Genomic DNA, 22,771 nt, shown 5'->3' with positions numbered 1-22,771 from the left:
CTCACAACATGTCGCATCATTAGCCCTGCTGCTATGATAGTAAACATTTTGCTTGGCTCAGACCTGTTCCTACAAGACGTTTCCCCGTGCCATCACCTCATGCCATCATCATCATCATCGGTGCGTTCCTGAAGCGTGACTGCAACCTCTCTGCTAACACAAGTGAGCCCTGTCGCAGGGCCGGGTTGTGTTAACCCTTTGCTTTTCTTAATGGCCTGTTTGCAGTAAGGGCTCCCTCTGATGTAATATTGATGGGGCCACCCAGCCAGCAGTGAAATGAGACAAATGTTTTATTCATCTGCAGCCTGTGCTGTCTAGGAGAAGCGATATTGGCATTGATGTTGGCAACCCACCCCCACAGTGTTCCACCTCAGTGTTGCTCTATATAGCAAGAGAACTGAGTAGGCCGATCAACCCTTTATTCCCTGCACATTTCATATTGTTTACATTTGGAGCGTATATAAAGTGGACTGTACCAACTACTTTCGTTGGTTTGTCATTACGAGGTGCCATGGAGACAACTCGGGGTGTCTCCTCGTCATTTTGCGCAAGTGAAGAACAAACAAGCTGCCAAATGTAAATAACGAAGGTTCACACGTTCAATGTTCTAACCCAGGTTGTGTTAAGCACACATAGATTAGCTAAAACAGCTTAAATAAATACATTTGTGACATAGATACTTTTTCCACTCTGATGAAATATGCCTCATAGATCCTTATATTCTGCTATATGTTTGCATGATGATGCAAGGTCGTCGGAAACATCGGGGGCTTTTGATCTCAGCCGAGTGTGCTCTTCCGAACAGTGATGGAGATACGTCATAGATGGGAATGGGTAGCTCTATAGCAAAGGTCAGTCTAAGCGAGGATTAAGGTGTGACACCAGCTTTCAGCGCAGTGAGCCCACATACGTCAAATAATGTAATCTAGCCTGCACTTGATCAGACGTCATGATGGAATGACTCTGGCCTCTCATGAAGGGAAAATACCCTTCACCCTGCACCACGCCACTGAGGCATGTGGGCTCCACGTCTTGGCTGTAATGAAAGTGTGAGGGTGCGGACACAGACACATAATTACTTGCAATGGGGGTGTGCGGGGGGTTGATGATGAAGATCTCCATGCCCACTAACAGCGACCCACTTCCTGGATGCATTTGAATATTATATACTCATGTTGAGTTGGGAGGGGGTGGCCCCTTGCCTCCTGCGGGGACTGGCCCCTCACATTATGAGCAACAGCAAAGTGCTGCCGTTCGTGACATTTTATCTCCACAATCTTGGCACGCATGCACAACAGCAAGCCTATTGAAATAGAGAGTCTGTTTGGGTTTAGATGATCCCATTGACTCTGGATGTCTGGCTGAACGTTGTGGTGCCCTCAGCCAGTTATACTCTACCACCAAATCTGTCTGAGATGCAGGGGTCTGGAATTAGGGAGAGAGATTTCGCTGCTCGGATCAGAGCCTCTTAAGCGCAATGTAATATGATCTGTTGAAATGGAGAGCAGTAGATATTGGAAAACGGATGAAAAAGCAGGCTGCAGTATTATCTCTTGTGTCTTGCTGGCTTACTGTCATTACTGAAGGCGAACCACAGGGCTGCTGTGTTTGTGCTCTTATCAGCGGCTTGATCCAGCTGCAGAGGAGTGTTTAGGGCCCAACCCTCACAAGTTTATCCCGAGTTTAAGTTGCGGTCTTACATAATGCTCGGCTTATCCTATGGGCAGGGTTTTGGATACAGCATATCCAGATTTGGATACCCATCAAATCCCCCCAAAGATTCCAGGGGATGTCAGATGTCATATTGTTTACATAATGGGTTATGGCACAGTATGCTGTGGTTATGGTCTATGATGCATGTAGATTTTGATACCCCTTAAGATGTCCTCTAAAATGAAGTATTAAGGAAGTGAGTACTAATGTACAGTTAATTACTCAACACGTAACCTAAGCCAGCTTTTATTACAACCAGCCATAGGCATTAACCCATTAAGACCTGAGGCCCATTCTACAAATGCCTTTTAAATCAGTAGTTCTCACACTTTCAAGATTTTTCAAAACGGTTAAAAAATAGCAGATGTACAAGTCCGCAGCGCAGCACGAAGCGACACGCTGTGAGCTTGTATATCTGCTATTTTTTAATAACCAACGCAAAAATTGTAATTACAGTGACACAGATGCTTTCCTGGTTTTAATGGGTTGAAATATAGACACCACATACTGTGTTACCGCTAGTTTGTCAAAGTCCATCCCAGGCTGAGTTACACGGACTGTGTGTTTGGGCACGCATCCAGTTTGTGACCTTTGCCATGCATCATCACCTCTCGCCTCACCCTGTACTTCTTGTCTCTCTCTGTGCTGTACATGATGTGATAGAGCAGGTATCGCATCGTTAACCCATTCAATCCGGGAACGCATCTGTGTCATTTTAGATTTCTTTGGCTGTTAAAAAATAGCAGATCTACAAGCTCATAGCGTGGCTATGAGCTTGTAGATCTGCTATTTTTTTTTAAATCTTGACAATCTGAGCAAATCTTTGAATATATACAGTGTATATTTTAAAGTGATTTTATTTACTCCAATATTTGCTTCTGGGGGTTCCTGGAACTGAATATTTTGAGATGGGGGTCCACTGCCAAATACATAATTTTGGGGGTCCTTGACATGAAAAAGTTGGAGCACCATTGATATAGCGGCCAAACAACTAAAATTATATGCATTTGGCTGCCGACCCCCATCAAAAGATTTATAAAAAATAGCAGATCTACAAGCTTGTAGACGCTATGAGCTTGTATATCTGCTATTTTTGAATAGCCAAAGTATAAAATATGACTAAAATCTAAAATGACACAATGGGTTAATACAGAAGCTCAAGTGAAGTGCCTCTGGCTAGCAGTTGAGCACAGGTCTAGTGGGTTGGAGGCAAACGTAATGACATTTTACACTGTTTCTCACTGCCTCCTCTTCCTCCTCCTCCTTTTTCTTCTTCTTCTTCTTCTAGCCCTGGGTGATGCAGAGTAAACATGCTACTCATGCCTTGTGCTATGTGAATTAGAGACTAATTATATATAATATTTTTAATTCATGAAGTTTTCAGATTTTCTTCTTTTTGTGGTTTGCCAGAATATCTCTCTCTCTGCTAGATCACTGATGATCACAAAGACAAGCAACATTTCATTTACTAGATACCTTTTTCACAGCAGCCATATTGGCATGAAATAGTAGATGTTACCAATGATACTAATTAAGGTTGTGTTCCACTCAGGTCAAACAGAGTCAGAGTGCTGCTGTTGTGCATGTTGGAAAGACTCGGCTACACTAAATGGAACAGAGCCTTAAATAGTATCATTGGTAACACCTGTGTTTACCCTACTATTTAATGTCAACATGGCTCCTGTGAAAAAGGTTTATAGTTGATGCCAACTGAGGAGGATGCAGAGGAGTTTTATATTGTGGTATACAGTATAATGGACTTGGGAAATGACTAATAACTGGCCAATGACTAACTTAATAGAATTTTACAATAAGATTGGTAGCACTTCTTTTCATTTCACCTTTATTCAGGGAACGCCAATTGAGAGCTAGCTCTCTTTTCCAATGACACCCTGATTACAGCAAATATATAACATAAAATTAACAGATACAAATTACAAAAGATAACAAACATTACAGATTTCATAAGGTACAAGTACAACAGATTTCAAAGTAAAGCTGTTTAAAACGAAGAGTGAAATTAAATTATCCAATTTTAAAACAGATTGTTGACAGTTCCACATGTGTGTGTGTGTGTGTGTGTGTGTGGCATAGATACGATATACAATACGATACGATAATACTTTATTGTCAGTTTACACTGAAATTTGTCTTGCGACCCAGCAGCCATGTATGCAACACATAAACAGTACACACATAGTAAAGAAAATAGGTCTTACCCAGATCAGATTTAACAGTGGGAATGTTTAAAACCAAGTAATCTTGTGAACGGGCATGGTGATTACAAACTCTAAATATTAATAAGCTTTTAAGATTATCAGGCTACTTCCACCTGTATGTGCTTGCAGTGTGATACACTTTGATATTGACCTGATCTCCACAGCAGTAAAGCTAACATCCATTCCTCCCGCTTGACCCTCAGACATAGCCGTGGTGGAGATGACCGACGCGTTCCGCCAGCCCTCCCTGTTTTACCACCTGGGTGTGAGGGAGAGCTTCAGCATGGCCAACAACATCATCCTGTACTGCGACAGCAACTCAGACTCCATTCAGTCTCTGCAGGTAAGCCGTTAAAGCCTCCAAACGTTAATCAAACCAACATTTTGCCCATCGCTTTCTGCCCACTGAAATGAATCAAACCCAATGTTCTGGCTGCGGTTGGTGATTAAATTCTGCATTTAGAGGCGATCTGTACGGAACATTAAATTAATGCAGCCCTGATTTGGTGCTTGAAGACACATTAACAGAACATATTGAGGTGTGAGGTGAGTGGAGTGTTTGATGCCTACAGGGAGGCAGGAAAAAATGGTGTTAAAGTGAAAATTGCATTTTAATGAGGTGCAGTGATCAACAAACATTTTCTTTTAGTCAAATTGCACTGTTCTCAAGCACTCTTAGTCTCGTACTGTATGACTCATATGAAAGCGTTTTCTTTCACAGACATTAATTGGCTCATTTATTTAACCACTTTCAACCTGGAGTCCCTTTTTTATGCATGTGAAAATCTTCTCAGGCTCACAACGTGTCACGAATCACGATGCAATGTTTTGTGAGCTTGTAGCTATTTTCACTACTTTTGCGGGACACTGTCATACTACGAATAATAAAAACGGGTTTAGGTGATTAAAGAGGGTGTAAGTGATAGTATCTCAGTATCTCGAGTATCTTAAACTCTTTTAGTCACACTATCGTGGGTCAGAACATTGGCTCGAGTCCGACTATAGCTCGCCGCTATCAACTGCACCATCTCCTCAGGAACACCATTGGTCTGGAGAATGTTCATGAGTTTCCCCCGGTGTATGGTGTCAAAAGCTATTTATAAGTCAATGAAGGTGATCACTGTTGTGCGCTCATGGTGAAAGCCATTCTGTGAGTTTCTCAGCAGAGGGTCTAAAGACGGTTGAGGACCATCTGGTTAGCTGTCTTGGCGACAAGTAAGCTCAAGCTGATGCCCCGGTAGTTGTCCGCGTTGGCGAGGTCCCCTGACTTTGGTACCGGAACAATGATCATTGTATGCCACATCTCGGGTAGTTTGCCAGATGTGCATCGATTGGTTGATGAAGTCCAGCATAGAATATATAGAGCTTTGACCTTTTTATAAAAAACTAAAACGTATCACTTACACCCCCTTTAAGTGAATCTGTCAACGCTTGTGACAACATTGTGAGGTCAGAACCCCAAATGAATCTCAGACCTGTATGTGTTAGTGTGCCTGGGATGCTTCATTGAGTCCTAGAAAGCAGTCCCTCAGTTTAAGAGCTGAGATGAAAAAGGTTTCAAAGTCTCTGCTGCAGGCGTCTTGCAGTAAGAGAACAGGGAGCCTTTTCTTCAAAGTGTTTTGCTTAGTGAGAGGAGCCTCCTGGCGACATGGAAATCCCCCAGGTGGTGACCACACTGGATACGGCTACATACACTGCAAAATCACGAGTTTGAAAAGGGTACATTTTTACATTCTCAAAGTTAAATGAACACTCAGGATTTTACAGTGTACCGTAATGCACAGCCATGCATACAATTATACAGGCATGTGCACAGGAGCAGCGAGTACCAATGCAGATTATATACAGAAAACCTTAAATAAAAATTATTCTTTGCTAATTTGTAATTTTTTTGCAAACTGTAAAAGAAATAACACCTTTGAAAAGTTTGGAAAGACATTAAAGAATTTCACCTATAATGGCATGTCCAAAATAGGGACGCCAGGGTGTATGTGGTTAAAGATGCAATTCTTTGCAGCTATAATGCAAAATGGGCCCCTAACCATGACGCTATCCCCATGCTGTGTGGTGGGATTGTGTGCCTGGGTGGGATGGCTGGCCGTCGGGGAGCTCCCCACCCTGTCTTAATATAAGACCACTTTTCTCCGGTGGTTTCCTCACTTGTGGATCAGCCGGCTGCTACTCAATTATTTAACTGCATGGTGTTTCAATCTTCTTTTTACGGCGTGGCTCTGAAAGATGTAGCCATATATAAGAGGGTCCTGTCTGTGTGTCTGTCAGGAGTCTGGCAAACTGCTGCACCGATCAAAGCCAGCCTTTCTTGTGCCTAATGTAGAATCACACTAAGTTTTATTCACATCATGTTCTACATTTTTTTAAATATTTAACTTAATCACTTTATATCATGGAAGTCAATGGGGCTTGGAATGTCCACATTTGTTTGCTAAATACTTTGAGAGACAAGCCGTCTATAAGGAAGTGAATGTGTGTTGAGGAATTCATTGAAACAACTCAATAAGAAAACAGCCAGAACTCAATAAATGTCCTTTTCACATTATATTTATCTCTCCCAGACAGAGCAACGGACTTGTTTCAACCGAACAGGTCTTCCTCAGCTTTCAAACACTTTTATTGAGTGCTGGCTGTTCTCAGTTTCATGATATTCTTGGGCCGTGCACCTTGAGACTTTTGTCTAATCTGGAGTGTTGCGGGCATTCTGCTTTGCAGTGCTTTCTCTTAAATACATTACTGTAAAGACTAAATTGGGAGAAAAATGGACTAAATAATAATTGACTACTAAGTCTGAGATCCACATGAAGCCGCACTGTTATTGGACCCAGTCAAGTTTCTAATGATGTCCTTTACAGTAATATTATAATCATGGCATTTGCTTTGCATCATCATGCTCTCCAGCGGCTGATTTTGGTGACTCCTATAGTCTTTACTCTAGCGCCACCCTTAAGCCACAATGTCCTATGTCATACAAGCTGTCTCTAAATCTAATTTGGATTACAGTTAACTCATTCACTGCCAGAACTTTTTTTTTTGCGTTTGCCCACTGCCAGAGATTTTTAATTTAAAAAAAAAAGTACTCAGGAGCCGATATACAAAATGTTTAAGTTTTAAGTTAACAAGGAAGTGGATGGGAGTCTAGATCTTCAACAAATCATATCTCCTTGGTCTTTGGGTTAAAAAATAAATAAATAAATAAGAAAAAAAAAAAAATTTAAAAGTCGTTTTAGTCGTTCTTGGCAGAGGGGGCTTAAAGGACAAAAGTCGTTTTAGTCGTTCTAGGCAGGGAATGAGTTAAACTTTCTCGAGTGTATTTATTTTTTAGTGGCCCCATTGTTTTGCTTTAGGTACGCACTCAAGCACCACCCTCAATTCAAAATGTAAACTTTAGATTACACAATTCCATAACTATTAGTAATGTAAATATGCTTAGTTATGTAAAAAAAAAAAAAAACACTTGCCGTACCACATTGGAAACAAGTGTTTCATTATGCTTTTATGTGTTTATCCTGGGTTTAAAGGAGTAGTTCACCCAAAACATTACTTATTTTCTATCAATTACACAGCCCATGAAGCCTTGAATTCATGGAGATGTTTTAGTTTTTTCTCTGCCTGTCATCAAATTATTGGCTTAGGAATGCGACAAAAACAAAATGCAATCGATGAGGCTGCCAAATGAAGTATTATAAATTGCATTATATTATTGTTAGCATTGCAGTACTGGGTAAAATCAAAGGGAAAATGTGAAGTCTTGAAGCCTCTCTAATAGCCTGTTTCTCTTTGCTTCTTCCAGGAGATCGTTTGCCAGAAAAACACTGTAAGTATTGAATGCAATCTTCAGTTCTAGTTGTCCTTGTCTGTGCCTTCACACTCACAAATCCTGTTCCCACATTATGTGGTGCAAAGAAGGAATGTTCTCACAGCCACACAAATAACTGACACCGTTAACCACTTAAACCCTACCCACTTAGTTGACCGGGGTCCCCCATGGCTCTATACTAGGGCCGCTCCTTTTCCCCCCATAACACCAAATCTCTTCGTCGAAAATAGCCGATATACAAGCTAAGACGTATTGTGAGGTTGTACATCTGCCCCAGAATAGGGACGCTAAAGTTCATGTAGTTAGAGTTGTAATTCTTCTGAATGAATGCCACTGTTGTTTGGTGGTTGGGGTAACTTTGTGGTGTGTGCCTTTTTTTTGTTTTTTATTGTTTCCCCTTTCTCTCCCGATTATGGCAATTCCCCACACATGTTTGTGTAAGGGGGTGAATTATTTTGAATAGACAAAGTAGTCTAAAGTACTACCCCCAAACCCCCTACATCTTCCAAGCAGATTTCTTACCTGAAAGTCACCCATACCGCCCCTTGGAAACCAGGCGGGAATGCACATTCAGCAGACACCAATTCCTGACTGCACTCCTCTCCGTTCCACTTTTATGCACTGTTGGGCCAAAACCACACATACCCACGTGTGCATCCTGTTCATGCGTGCTACTACTGTTTTCACTTCTATAATATCAATCGGTGTCAGCGATTCTCAATGAGTTTTCATTCTGATTAATTGGAACTTAAAGTACAGTATATATCCAAGCTGGAACACAATCGATTGATTTATCATTAAAATCACATGCTCTGAAAATGCATGCGGCGGCCCACACATCTGACCACTTGCCGTGTTATGTGGTCGGATGGGTGGGCCACGAACGCTGTTGAGATTTTGTTAGAAGTGGGCGATGATCCAGAACAGGTTGAGAACTATGTGTTCTCTGTGATTCTGTAATATCCAACTTGAGTGAAATACTTTGCCTCCATTTACAAACATCCAACACTTTCCTTGAGCTGGTTTGTCTGCATTAAAGGTCTCTGATCAACTTCACATTGCCTAAACACAAGATTGGTGACATTTCCACCTGTGTATTCACCAGTGGTATGAAGAAGTACTCAATTTAATTTTTTGGAAAATTTGAGATTTCACAATATAAATTTACAAGTAAAAATCTTGTATTAAAATTCTTACAGTAAAAATACAAATGCATTGGCATTGAAATAAAGATTTACCAAAGTAAAAGTACTAAACGTTTTTGAAAATAGAACAACAAGCTCACAACGTGCCGCATCGTGACGCGTGCCACATCGTGAGCTTGTAGATCTGCTATTTTCAAATAGCCGAGGTATAAGATGGGGCTTAAGTGGTTAATGCATATTCTTTTTTTATTAATAATCAGAATCTGCAAAGTAACTACTAGTAACTAAAGCTGACAAATAACTGTGGTGGAGTAAAATGTACAATATTTGCCCCTGAGATGTAGTGGAGTAGAAGTTTAAAGTATCAAAAAAAAATGTGTAATCAAGTAAAGTAAATGTACCTACAATTATACTTAAGTACAGTACTTGAGTAAATGTACTTAGTTACTTTCCAGCACTGGTATTCACTACTTCACCACAGAGAGACGATGAGATGTTGCTCAGCCAGCTCACAGCATGCACACCGTAGCTTTTTGCATTCCCCATTGTAAACTACTGTAAATACTGTATACAGATAGAGTGATATTACTACCAGTCTTCTCGTGCAATACTGAACAAGGAAGTTATTTGCCAAATCATCTCTTTAAACTACAACCTGTGTTTTGAAATCCTCTTCCTGTATGGCAACTATGTGGTCCAATCACAGCATAGGTTACTTTATGTAACTATATGGTCCAATCAATGCATAGGTTAATGATGTATCCTTCAGAATGTTCAGACATGGCAGCATCGGCAGAGAAGTGTGACTCAAATCTATTGTTCTATCTCTAAATCTATCTGTTCTATTTTTCAGCATATATATGTTTATGTGTTCAGGCATAATCTTTCATTCATACTATACTCTACTGGGGGTATAGTATAGTATGAATGACATATACAATGTATTATTAACTCAGATTCCACCACAGCAAACTGAAGATGATGGGCAATGTTGAAAAACTAAACAACAGAAGTGTGAGTGGCTTCCCCTGTGCGAGACGGTTACAGAGAGTAACATAAAGCTTAATTCATACACCGTTGTATGATGAAGTATAAATCAGGATTAGGCTGACTATGTGCTCTCTCTCTGCACAGACAATGGTCTCTCTATCAGTTCACACCTCACTCCGAGGTTGTACACAGTGAAAAACGAAACAATCTGAAAATATTGCATTGTATCGTTATTGTGAGTCCAGTATCGTGTACCGTATCGTGAAATGAGTTCATTGTGACACCCCTAATATACTGTAGGCTAGGTATCGTATAAATAAAATGCCTGGATTAATTCTTTATCTATTTTAGAACACAGTTCTTATATTAAGTGATTGAAAAAAATAATTTTGGAATAGGAAAAAAAATCTTTATGACCCAGGCCAGTGGGTGTGACTTAGACGTCAGGACTTCAGTGATCCTCACAGAGCAAACCCTGCACTCATACCCTGCTTTTCTCTCTCTCTCTCTAAGAGAGAGAACTTTCTCTCCTTGCCTCGGACTACTTCTCTCCCTTCCTGTGTTTGGTTTGTACGCCGTCGGGCAGAAACCTTGTATCTCCATATTTCAATTCATGTTTTCCTAAATGAATCATCCACATGCTCTGGTCATAGGGCATTCACAGAATAGTCGAATATTCGAATATTCGAATATCAAACCGACTATTCGACTATCAAACCACTATTCGACTATTCGAAAAAAATAAAAAATAAATAAAAAGCATTTTTTTTTTTTTTTTTTTAGATTTTCTTTTTTTTAGTGGCTTTTCTAGAGCAGACACGCAGCTGTGAGCTCTGGTGTGACGTCAACTCGCATTCCTTGAGTCGAGTCATCAATGTAATTGAAAAAAACTTTTTTAATTTTTTTTAATTTTTTTATTTTTTATAATCAAACCGAATAATCGACTATTCGAATACTTTTGGGTCGAATAATTCGAATACCATAAATCACTATTCGTTAATGCCCTATCTGGTCATGCAGTGTCGTATCATCATGTTGGCACTCGGTTGTAAATGCAATCTCATCTTGCTTGGGGGTTTCTGTTCCCCATTCCTCTCGCCTACAGTATGCCTTTTTGGCACTGGCAAGGGGGATGATTGGAAGTGGAACATACACCAAAAGCAATACATTGACCTAGCTTTTCTAGCAGCAAAGAAATGTATTACAATACATTGTAAGTCTTCTATCCCTCCTACTGTTTCACATTGGCTAAATTAACTATCCAGCTACACCCTTCTACCGTAGATACAATTCATTACAACATTAAGAATAGACAGCAGGACTTTTGGAAAGTCTGGCAACCCCACATAGATTATTTGCACCTACACCTATACCTGTGTAGGTGTAAACATCATTACTTTACATACAATAAAAATTGTAGTTAATTAATACCCTACTTCTTCATAATAGTACAACACAAAAGTAGAATTAATTTGCTATTTTTGAAACATTTTGAAAGAAAAAGTGAAAGTGGTTAAGTGTGTCGGTGGGTTTCATTTCCTGAAAAGTAGCGGTTTTGGACATACAAGTTTTCCGCCGGACAACGACGATATGCAGTTGGTGCAGTGACCCTCTGTGGTAATACAATGCTCAGAGTGGTCTCTGGTTAACCTCTTAAACCCTCTAGGCTTAGTGAAACGGACTTGAGTTACAACTGTACTTGGACTGCTGTTTTCTGTCTACACCAAATATTTTCGCCCCAAAAATAGCCAATCTACAAGCTCACAACACGTCGCTCGTTCACAACATGTTACGAGCTGGAGGTGGATCGACTATTTTTGGCTAATGTTCCCCCCAGAATATGGATGCTGGGGTTCAGTTGGTTAAAGCACTGCAGCACCAGATGTGTTGCAGCAGGGCACAAAGGCACACTCTTTCTCCAAGCTACAGTACGGGTGAATTATTAGACCACGGCTAACAAAGTCATCAGGATGACTTCCTTCCTCCACGGCTTAATGACCACTGGAGCTGTTGTAAAAATTAACTGCTAATCATTAACATCATAACCGTTGGAGCTCAGCTTATCCTATCCTGTGCAGCCGTTCAGCTCTTAAATACTTTTTTGGTAACACTTTACTTAATGATTACTTATGATAATGCATCATAAATGCCATTATAATGCATTATAGACCCAGCCTTTAATTAAAGTGTTACCATACTTTTTACTGCAAATACAAGCGCGCACAAACATGCAGCCTTTAGGCCCAACTGACTGAATCATGGACTCATTCTCACATTCTCTCACTGTCTCGCACCTTTGTTTGCAAGTCACTTCTGTCACATGTACCTCTGTTTTTGATCAGGGACGTAGTAAAAGTATACCACAATGTAGAAATACTCTGTAAGTAAAAGTTCTGTATTCAAAATTTGTACAGGTTTTTACATATTATCAAAATCGTATAATACAAATATGCAAAGTAACTAGTAACTGAAACTGTCAAATAATTGTAGTGGAGTGAAAAGTTCAATAGTTTCCTCTGAGATATAGTGGAGTTATCGAAAGTATCGAAAAATAGGAATACTCAAGCAAAGTAAAAGTAACTAAACATTGTACTTAAGTACAGTACTTGAGTAAGTGTACTTGGTTACTTTCCACTGCCGCCAATACCTAGAAGTAGAACTAGCCAGAGGGACTGGTGACGGAGTCATTTGGGATCTCATCGGAGTGGAATGACGTGCAGTCATGTGATCCAAACGGCGGCATGAATCACGCAGAGTGGATCTAAATATAGCTGCCGTCGGGTCTTGCAACATGTGTCTGCTCTGTCTGCACCCAACTGTCACCTGGTTGTATGGATGAAAACCTGTGCTCCATGCAGCCTGCAAAGGTTGTCGCTGGTGATGTCATTAACCCATAACCCAAGACAGCAGCTGTGTAATTTCTTTATTTCTGTGGCTATTCAAGATATATATATCTACAAGCTCATAGCGCGGCACCGAGTGCCGCGCTATGAGCTTGTAGATCTAATTTTTTTATTAAACGTGAAAATGTGTGCACATTTTTGAATATATATATATTTTTAAAGCAAACATTTGTAACTCAAATCTTTGCTTCTGGGGGATTCTACAAATGTCTTCTAAATCCTACAGTTTAAAAAAAAAACGTACGCTATGTTTCTATATTAGTGGTTCGGAGAACTTTTCATGTCAAGGACCCCCAAAATGATATGGGGATCTCAAAATATTTTGTAATAGGGACCCCCAGAAGCAAAGATTGTTCCAAAAATGTCAAAAATGTTCCCTTTAAAAATATATATATTCAAATATTTGCAAAAAAATATCACGATTTGTCAAAAATAGCAGATCTACAAGCTCATAGCGCTATTAGCTTGTATATCTGCTATTTTTTAATAGCCAAAGAAATCTTAAAATGACACAGATGCGTTTCCCGGTCTTAATGGGTTAAAAACACAGTTGCACAGATGGCGGAAGGAAGGTGTTTTCTGCACAAGTCTCCAATTGCTTCATCTCCATGGTGCCTTAATCCTTTCACATCCTCTTTCTGTTGCCAGAGTGAGCAGAGGTGTGATTTCATTCGAAAAAGTGATCACTTAAGCCCGTTTGCAAAAAGAGCAGATTTTTGCAATCGCGTTGTGAGCTTGTAGATCTGCTATTTTTGCTGTTTTAGAAAAAAATACAATAGACCAATTATTTGTTTACCAACATTGAGACTGAACACACAGGTGATTGTTTCATGCAATCAATTCCCAACATAGGGTGCATTCGGAAATACAGCAATGAGCGCACTGGCCAATACAAACTAATAGGCGAGAAGACGTACAGGCTTGTTACACCTATGGACATCAATGGTATCATGTCGCAATAGAAGAGCAGGGAGACACAATACAACCACCCCACTTGTATAAGTTATATTCTATAACATACTCTTCCATATAGATTGGACAAAATGATTTTATTCATTAAATAGTGAGGCTTTAAGTCTGGACACTTGGATACTGAAGCCTGCGTAGCGATGTGATTTTTGCCGAGCAACACTGCCATACAACAGATTATATAGGTAAGCATTAGTCACACCCATGTCGTTACGTCGTTAACACAGCAACCAGTGCAGATATTTCGAAATACACATACTGTATCGTTGCTGTTGGGCACAAACCTTGTATCTCCACATTTAAAATTGTAGTGTTTTTTTTGTGCAAATAGTGCGCAAGTAGACAAATAGCCATAGCTTATTAGATCTGCAATTTTTGGTTATTCTAGATTTTGTTTTAAGTGAAAGGGGTTAAGTCTCTCTGTGGGTTTTATGAATACCTAATCAATGAAAAGTATAAACGAGACGTTATGACTAAATAATAACTACAATGGAGCCATTGTAAGACAGGTTCAGGTTTTTCATTTCCTGAAAAGTAACAGTTTTAAACATCCATCCGACAGCGACGGTATGCTTTGACGGATGTGGCCATTTTATCAGGACACCAACAGTAGATTTTCCTGCTCCTCTCCCAGTTTCAGTACAAATGCCACAAGTGTTTCCTCAAGCTTTTCCCAAGCAGTGGCAGGCCCCTGCCTGCAGCAACCAATACCTTCCAAATTCCTGACCGAAACAAAAATGGAAGGTTTTTAGAATGGGTGCCTTTTCCTACCACGTCCACATGTACCCAAAACAACAACAAAAGTGTCCCTCAAGCACAAACTGGAGCCAAAACAGAGACAGACGTGGAGCCAAAACCAAAATGAGATAGGATGTACTGTACTTACATTATAATACCCCTTCTGTAAATAATAAGACAAGGACGGCTGTGTGAGCTGATTTCCATAAGCAGTTATCACTTATCAGCATGAATGAATAGAATTTGAACGTTAGTTTTCTCCCTGAGGTTGTGGGGTGAAACGGGACAGGAGCAGCTCAGGTGAAGTGTTCATTAATGCACCTGTTGCCGATGATGTGGCTGATGTGTCCTTTAGGCCAGTGCTTCTCCAACTTTATCATGTCAAGGATCCCCAAATTAATACGTATTAGAATCTGAAAGAATTGTGTCCCAGGGACCCCCATACAAGATTTGTGTGTTGTTAAAATGTTTAAGAGCTTTTGAAAACGGCAGATCTACAAGCTCAAGACGCGTCACATCGTGACCGGTGGTGAGCTTATAGATCGTCTATTTTCAAATAGCCGATGTATTTACTGTAGGGTTAAATGGATTTTGTTGCTATATTAGCACATTTAGCTGGGGACTCCATGGAAACCCCTCAAGGACCCCACTCTGAGGACCACTGCTTTAGGCCTCTGCCAGCTGTTTAGGCTGGCTCACTGCATTGTGAAATCTTGAGTGTTCATTTATCAATGAGAGCGTACAAATGGACATTATTTCGTTACATTCGTACACTCTCTGTGTGAGGATATAACTGTGTACAGACAGAGAGACCATTGTCTCTGCAGAGAGAGCCTATTAAGCCTGATTTATACTTCATCATAGGTCGGTGTATAAATGAAGGGTTATGTCACCCCTCGGTCTTGCACAGGGGAAGCAACAGACTTCCTCCTGACAATATGAGTTCCCATCATGTACACTGTATTGTTGTCGGTGTGTTAGCGTTTATCCACATGAACACTATAGCGTCCCTATTGTGGGTTGACATTCGGCGAAAATAACTGTGAACGTGTAGATCAGCTATTCCCAGTGAAGATATTTGATGTAGAGGGAAAAAAGGAGGGGGCTTAGTATAGACCCATGGGCTTAACCAATTGACCAGGGTTGACCCCTCCGATCAACAAAGTATATAGGGTTTAAGTGTTTAGGTCATCTAGACACGGTAAAGACTGGAGATACTGCAGTATATGGTGGTAGATTACTGAAGAAAGATAATGTGCTTAATGTATTATATACATAGATTGAATTTATAGAATTATTTTATTTGCCAGGTATGGTTGAACATAAGAGCAATAATTCTTGGTGAGGTTGATAAGGTTGGTGCCTCAATGCCTTGAGGGTATTTCTTGACATTTGGCAAGAGCATCCACTTGGACTCAAGGATTAACTGATTAGAAGTACTGTAGGTGGTCAATGGTCACTGTGACCTGACCTCACAATGCATGTTCATTAACCACTTAAACAACCCTCTAGATTTAGTAAACAGGACCTTAGTTGGCTGTGTACTACTTGGACCAAATCCAGAGTGTCAATGTAACACTGTTAATGTTACACTCTGAGAATGTAAAAATGGACCTGTGAGAGTTAAATGAATGCCCCTGATTTGACTGTGGTGGTGTTCTCTTCCTCGCAGACATGCTCAGCCAACTACACCTTCATCCCGTACATGGTGACACCACACAACAAGGTCTACAGCTGCGAGAGCAGCTTGATGAAGGGCCTTACGGAGCTGATGCAGCCCAGCTTTGAGATGCTACTGGGGCCCATCTGCATGCCCCTGCTGGACCGCTTCATAAAGCTGCTAAAGGTGCCTCCGGCCAACTCCTGGTGAGTACCAGGAGAGAGGAAGTTGGGCTGGCGATGGGGTTTGGGGTTTAACACTGGATTAGCCATGCTGAATCAGTTAAACCAAGATGTGTTGCTTCCAGCTACACAGTAAAATCCTCGAGTGTTCTGTTCATTTGACTCTGAGAGTGTACAAATGGAACCTCAGTGTTTAATGAACACTGGATTTTACAGTGTAGTGACACCCATTCATTTCAGTTAGAATGGATAACTATGCAAACAAAACACTCTCTTGGCCGTAGGCCAAAACGCACAGAACAGGGTGTGTGTGTGTGTGTGTGTGTGTGTGTGTGTGTGTTGTGAATTTAGTATTCCTCTATTAAAGGTGGTGAGTGATGATTCCGTTGAAGTATTCCTCTGTAAGCAAGCAGCGAGCTTCAAATTCTAAAGTTAATTAAATACATTGAGAATATACAGACATTACGTGACCTGACCAGGAGATATTAGTTATAACAGATACAGAAAGTAACAGAGTAATGTATGAATAAGTACAGAGAAAACATGATGTCATGATGATGTTGTTGTACCTCTCGTATCAGTGGGCATACAGTGTCCTGATAAAGGTCACAGAAAATGTATATCCGTTTTTTCTTTTGTTGTTTTTGGTGAAGTATTTGTAAAGATTGATGCTTCCATTTGGCCAATAGAATGTCCGCACACTACACCACGCCAGTATAGTGTGGCTTCCTCACTGAACACGCGTTTGGTGTAGCTTTGTTCACAAACTGCACAAATACTGTAGTAAATTACTGATAGCTAAAGATTGGACACGGAGGCCCTGCCATTATTGTCTTTTGTGTTTAACTTTAGTGTCAATACAGAAACCACAAGTGGTTTGTTCATTAGCCCAGTGTTCTCCCTAGAGTTTCGTTTGGTATGTTGGCTCAGTGGTTCCCAAACGGTGTGCTGTGAGTCAAGGTATGCCTTAACAATGCATGAGCTTGTGTTAAATTGTTAAATTGGGACATTATCAACCATATCAGACAGTCTTTCCCAAAAGGAAATGCATGCATTTAATTCAGTCGGACCAGAAGCAGGAATAAAACATATCCCCACCACTGATAAAAATGAATGACCAGAGGGGGGATTTTATAAGCAGAGGCTGGCATGGATCCCCCCCCCCCCCCCAGCAAAACCAACCGTGGTTATTTTCATCCATTATCTTCTGTGCAAGTGTGATCACAGTATTAAAATATGCACATGGCCTTGACGTCGTTGTAATATTTTAGGCCTTTCCTGCCGACATTCAGCATCTCAGCATTCTCAGTTCCAGGAATAGTGAGTCATTTTCTAGAAGCGGAGGAGCATGTGCTGTTGTTAACAAATCTTTTTGGCACAGTTCAGTCCACTGCACTACTGCTGGAGATACAGTAGAGAGCTGAATGCAGTCATGGGATCTGGATCCAGCCTAACCGAGGTCATCACATACCGTACTGTACTGTACACTGTGAGGGGGGAGATGACAGACTATTTATGATAGGCCAGTAGAGAGTCAGTGGAGATGTCAACCTGTATAGTGCCATGGTCTATATAATGAACTGAAAAACATGTTCACACACACAGGGACTCACTGGTGGTTCAGTACAGTATGTACACCGTACCACACAATCGTGATGATGTGGGAATGTATGCAGCTCATGACCTGACCTCTCTGTACCATCTCTCCCCACTGTGCTTTCTAAAGAAAACGCAGAAGTGCTTTAACCGCATGAAGCCCAGAAGCCTGTTTGTGTGTCTTATTTGTTTTCCAGCAAGATAACTTGAGAATGGATGCACAGTTTTGTAGTAAACGTGGAGGGAATGATCAGTAGGCTGCCTGAAGAGATGATTACGTTTTGGGTCAAAAGGTTTAAAAGCTCAAGGCCACAATGGAGAGACATAGAACAAGAGATGTTGGTTTGCACCCCAGGTGCATTTGATTAATCTAAATGTGGTACTGTGGGTTGTGGCTGCTGTGGCTAGACTGTGTGACAATTTAAAAAGGGTGGGCCAGCCTAGTACCATAATAGCAAGTATTAAAAAAACGCGTGTGTGTGTGTGTGTTCCCTCTTCTCCACAGCCAGTACTTCCGTGAGACCATCCTGAATGAGATCCGAAAAGCTCGGGAGTTGTACACGGGCCCTGAGCTGGCTGCTGAGCTGGGTCGCATCCAGCAGCGTCTGGACAATGTGGAGTGCCTTTCTGCCGACATCGTCATCAACCTGCTGCTGTCCTACAGGGATATTCAGGTGCACACTAGGGAGAAACTTTGTTTAGTTTATTGCACAATTTTTTAAAGAACACTTTTTTCATATGAGAATGCCAATCCCCTTTGTATTTTGTTCGATTTTACCACTTAAAAAGTTTTAAACTAGCAGTTGTAGATGTGAAATGAATCAAGATTGAGCATGGCCTATTTATTACCTAAAATGTATAGATAATTTACAACCAGGCTGTCGGTGATGAGCATCACGTGTTTGTACTTCTCCTCTCTCTGGAGCAGTGGAGCTCTCGCTGGATCACAACTTACTTACAGTATTACAAAGGTGTCACTTATAACTCTGACATGCCCATTTTGCGTTAAAACAAAGCAGTAGAAATCGTGTCCAATGCTGGTGTGTATGACGGTGTTGCACATCAAAAATAGCTGATCTATAAGCTGACAATGCGTTGGATGGCGGCACTTTGTGAGCTTGTAGATCTGTTGTTTTCAGTATTTTAGAAATGTGTGGAAAACCTATAATGACATGCCCAAATAGGGGGTTAGCAGTGAACAGATGCACAGCGGCAGCTCAGAAGGAAAACGCTTGTAGCCTGCTAATTTTATATACGCTTGGCCAGTGCATCAGCGGTTTATTTCCATTGTGGTCTACAGTTTTAAACAAAAAAACGTATCCATCTTGTTCGCTTGTTTGTACAAATTGCTGTATAGAATGCATCTTCCCCGCTAATTCCAAATGAATGAGTTTTAATGAAACAGAGTTTTGCTGTATAATCGCAGAGAGTGTCCCATTATTGGAAGGGACACACAATAGTCTACATTCATACTGCATTCATAAACATTGCCTGTAGGCTGAAATGCTACTGCTGTGCACTTTAATGTTTGTGAGTGTGGACTGTTGTTTGTATCTGCAGATTAGCAAATTTGCACTACACAACATAAGACTTTTGAGTTTGGTGCATCGCGGTGCATTGCTTAACTGGAAGGTTCCAGGTTTGACTGCCTGTGACTGCAAGTGTCCACCTTGAGAAAGTGTCCTGGAACAAGCAGCACAGGCAGGTTTCTGGGTCTGTACAGTAACTCACCCTGAGCAATGACCTCCCTGTAGAATAAGGAAGAATAATTTCCCCTTTAACAGTGTATCACACAAAAAAAGTTTCCCTGTATAAAAGAAGAAAACATGCCATCAATCCTGTGTAGCTGTAGTCTGACGTCTCTGACCTTGGTGAGGTGAAGTTTTTGTACAAAATGAGCTCAAACTGAAACGGACAGAGTTCACAGCAACAGTAGCAGCTCTTTCAGGCACTGCTGTTTGCTAGCGGTGTTTTCCTCAAAACGGGGCCGGCGCGTACCGCCTGTGGAGTGCTGTAGGCTAAACTTTCAGTCCGCTTCGTCTTAAGTTAGCTCTCCGGTCTCTGCATTGTGATGCCAGTCACTGTACACATCTGCCCACTCACTCAAAAGCAGCTCTCTACCCCATGAATTATTGATGAGAAGAACAAGTGTGGAGGAGACACTAAATTATTCACTGTCCTTCGGCCATGGTGACTAACGTATTTGGAACCGCAAAAAGCGTGATGTGACAAAGGGGGACCTTAAATTATTCAAGTGGCAAGCACAACAGTTGACTCGACTTCTGACAACGTGCCCTCGGGCTGCAGAGCAGTCACTCCCCGTATTGCTTCATGCCAAGTCAGAAGAACCAGAATGACTTCATGTGTGCTCTGTCTGAACCCATTTTTTATAAGAAAATTCCTCCAATGTGTAGTAAGAGGAAAAAAAGTCAGAACACAAAATAGATTCTCTTCAAAGTGTTAACTGAAAATGGTTCAGTATAAATGGAACTGTTGCCAATTGAGAAATCTGTCTTAACAAGAATTCAAAGCTGCTTTGTGGAACAGAGACTTTTTATAGCGCTTTAAACAAATGGTCTGCTGTGTGTGTGTGTGTGTGTGTGTGTGTGTGTGTGTGTGTGTGTGTGTGTGTGTGTGTGTGTGTGTGTGTGTGTGTGTGTGTGTGTGTGTGTGTGTGTGTGTGTGTGTGTGTGTGTGTGTGTGTGTGTGTGTGTGTGTGTGTGTGTTGGAGTGCATATTAGCATGTGAGTGTATACGTACTGTATTTAGTGTCCCTTTTACTACAGTGTGTGTCATTAGAATGCAGGGAGGGGGATTCACTGACCCAGGGCTCTGTCAACAGAACGAGCTGAGATAAAAGGACAGTTTAATAACCCCCCCTATACAGTCACAGCAAAGGGCCACTATTAGAATACGTTGTATGAGAAAATTTGAACCTATGTACAGTATCATACAATACGTTAGATGAAATCTACCAAACCTCTTTCATTGTTCCAAGTGCAATAGATTGACATAAATGATTGATTTAAAACCACTTATTTTGGTGACATAAATCCGTAGTATGGACAGAGTGTTCTCATCAGTCTGTTTCCTGCGCTGTCATTCAGGACTACGAGTCCATCGTGAAGCTGGTGGAGACCCTGGAGAAGCTGCCGACCTTTGACCCCATCGCCCACCCTCATGTGAAGTTTCATTATGCCTTTGCACTGAATCGGTAAGACGGCTAGCCTACATGCATATGGAGACACATGTACACTTGCAGTCGTGTTCTGCACCACACACACACACACACACACACACATCTGTGACGACCTTTCATGGATTTCATTCCCTCCCCATCCCCTAACGCTAACATTAACTCTCACTAATGTTGAACTTCAAAATGTCCCTAAACCTAAAACCTTATAATAGCCCCTTTGTGCTAGTGAGGCGTCACTTTCTATTCTTTGGTCCAGTCATCGAGGCACGCTCAGACACTTATTCACACACACATAAAGTGGCTAATTTCAGGGGAAAAAAGTGACCACTTAAGCCCTATTTCAAAAATAGCAAGCTCATAACGTTACGCTACATATCACGACGCATTGTGATATCTGCTACTTTTTTAATTTTTTTAATACAAATTAAATTTCCTATAATGACATGGCCAAAATAGGGACACCAGGTTGAATGTGGTTAATGAATGTATGGTTGCAGACAAGAAAACATGAAAAAAATCAGATGAATAATCTAAAAAAAACGATCTGAGTGAGCAGTAGAGAAAATATGCAAAAAATAATTGATTTTGATGTTAAACGCGACGGGGGTGGAAATTGCCATCCCCTGGAACCCCAAATGACACCCCATGCACAAACACACGTACTGTACAAGACCATATGCAGAACATGTGTTTAGGAAGGCAGACGGATGCAGAAGCCAGGAGGTTTTACTGCCTGCCTCTCTCACCAGCTGCCTCTCGTGAACTTCCTGTGGTTCTCACGGTGCGACAGTCTCCAAAGGCAATAAAAGGCGTGCTGTTCTTCAATTTGGCACCGATTGGGGGAAAAAACCTCTGCGGGGCGTCAGGCTGCTCAAATATTCTGCAGCTCTCTAACCCGTCACCCGGATGCGACAGCGCATTACAAAAGATTAAAATAAAATAAGCCCCAGGAGAGCTATAAGAAAAGCTGAAGAAAATATTTGTGGCATGGCACTATCACAAGTTTGATATTGAATACATTTCGTAGCTGTCGGGCAGAAATCTTGTATCTCCATGCTTCAACTTTTTTGGTAAATTAATGCCCTACTTCGTCATACAAGAGCATCACACAAAAGTAGCGTAAATCGGCTATTTTCCACTATTTAAAGAATGTTTTTAAAATAATAATAAAAAAGGAGTTGTTTTGGACATACAAGGTTTCCACCCGACAGCAGCTATTTGTTTGTTGCATGCGGAGCTGTCCAAATACCTTGCCTTAAGTCTTTCTTTCTGTCAGAGGCTGAGTCATTGGTGTGGGTCCCACGCCGAGCCTGCTGATTAGCCATATGCATCAAATAATGAACAGTGATCTTGAACGCAGAGCACCTTGTCCTAATAAACCAGCCACGGCTCGTGTGTTGAGTTGTAATTGGCTTTTGAGCGTAACGATGGAGAAGCAGCATTGTTGCGGGGTAGAGAACTTGAATGGTTGATGGGTCTCTCAAGGCCGTGTTGTGCACGCGGACTCGCCTTGTGAAGAGGACTGAGTCATCGGCGCTCGTTTGAGAGGAGACGGCACCTGAGAGCGGTGGAGCTGTATGAAAAGAGAGAGAGATGTACAAAAGCACGCAGGGGCTGGGAGGGTC

At 41.2% G+C, this 22,771-nt stretch overlaps 1 protein-coding gene across 2 annotated transcripts in view; it reads left to right on the top strand.

The window, feature by feature from the left end:
• The window catches only part of map3k5 (mitogen-activated protein kinase kinase kinase 5), a 66,039-nt gene that overhangs the window by 9,280 nt on the left and 33,988 nt on the right, over positions 1–22,771 (top strand). For both annotated transcript variants that reach the window (XM_080453740.1, XM_080453739.1), the window contains exons 2-6: positions 4,136–4,275; positions 7,738–7,761; positions 16,182–16,375; positions 18,453–18,621; positions 21,055–21,161. In XM_080453740.1, coding sequence (XP_080309866.1) covers positions 4,136–4,275; positions 7,738–7,761; positions 16,182–16,375; positions 18,453–18,621; positions 21,055–21,161 — 634 coding nt within the window. The remainder of the gene's footprint in view (positions 1–4,135; positions 4,276–7,737; positions 7,762–16,181; positions 16,376–18,452; positions 18,622–21,054; positions 21,162–22,771) is intronic.

Source organism: Gymnoscopelus braueri (assembly GCF_963280865.1).
Source record: "Gymnoscopelus braueri genome assembly, chromosome: 16".
NCBI classification, from domain to species: Eukaryota; Metazoa; Chordata; class Actinopteri; order Myctophiformes; family Myctophidae; genus Gymnoscopelus; species Gymnoscopelus braueri.
Note: the sequence above shows the minus strand (reverse complement) of the source record. Positions and strands in the feature narration are given on the sequence as shown.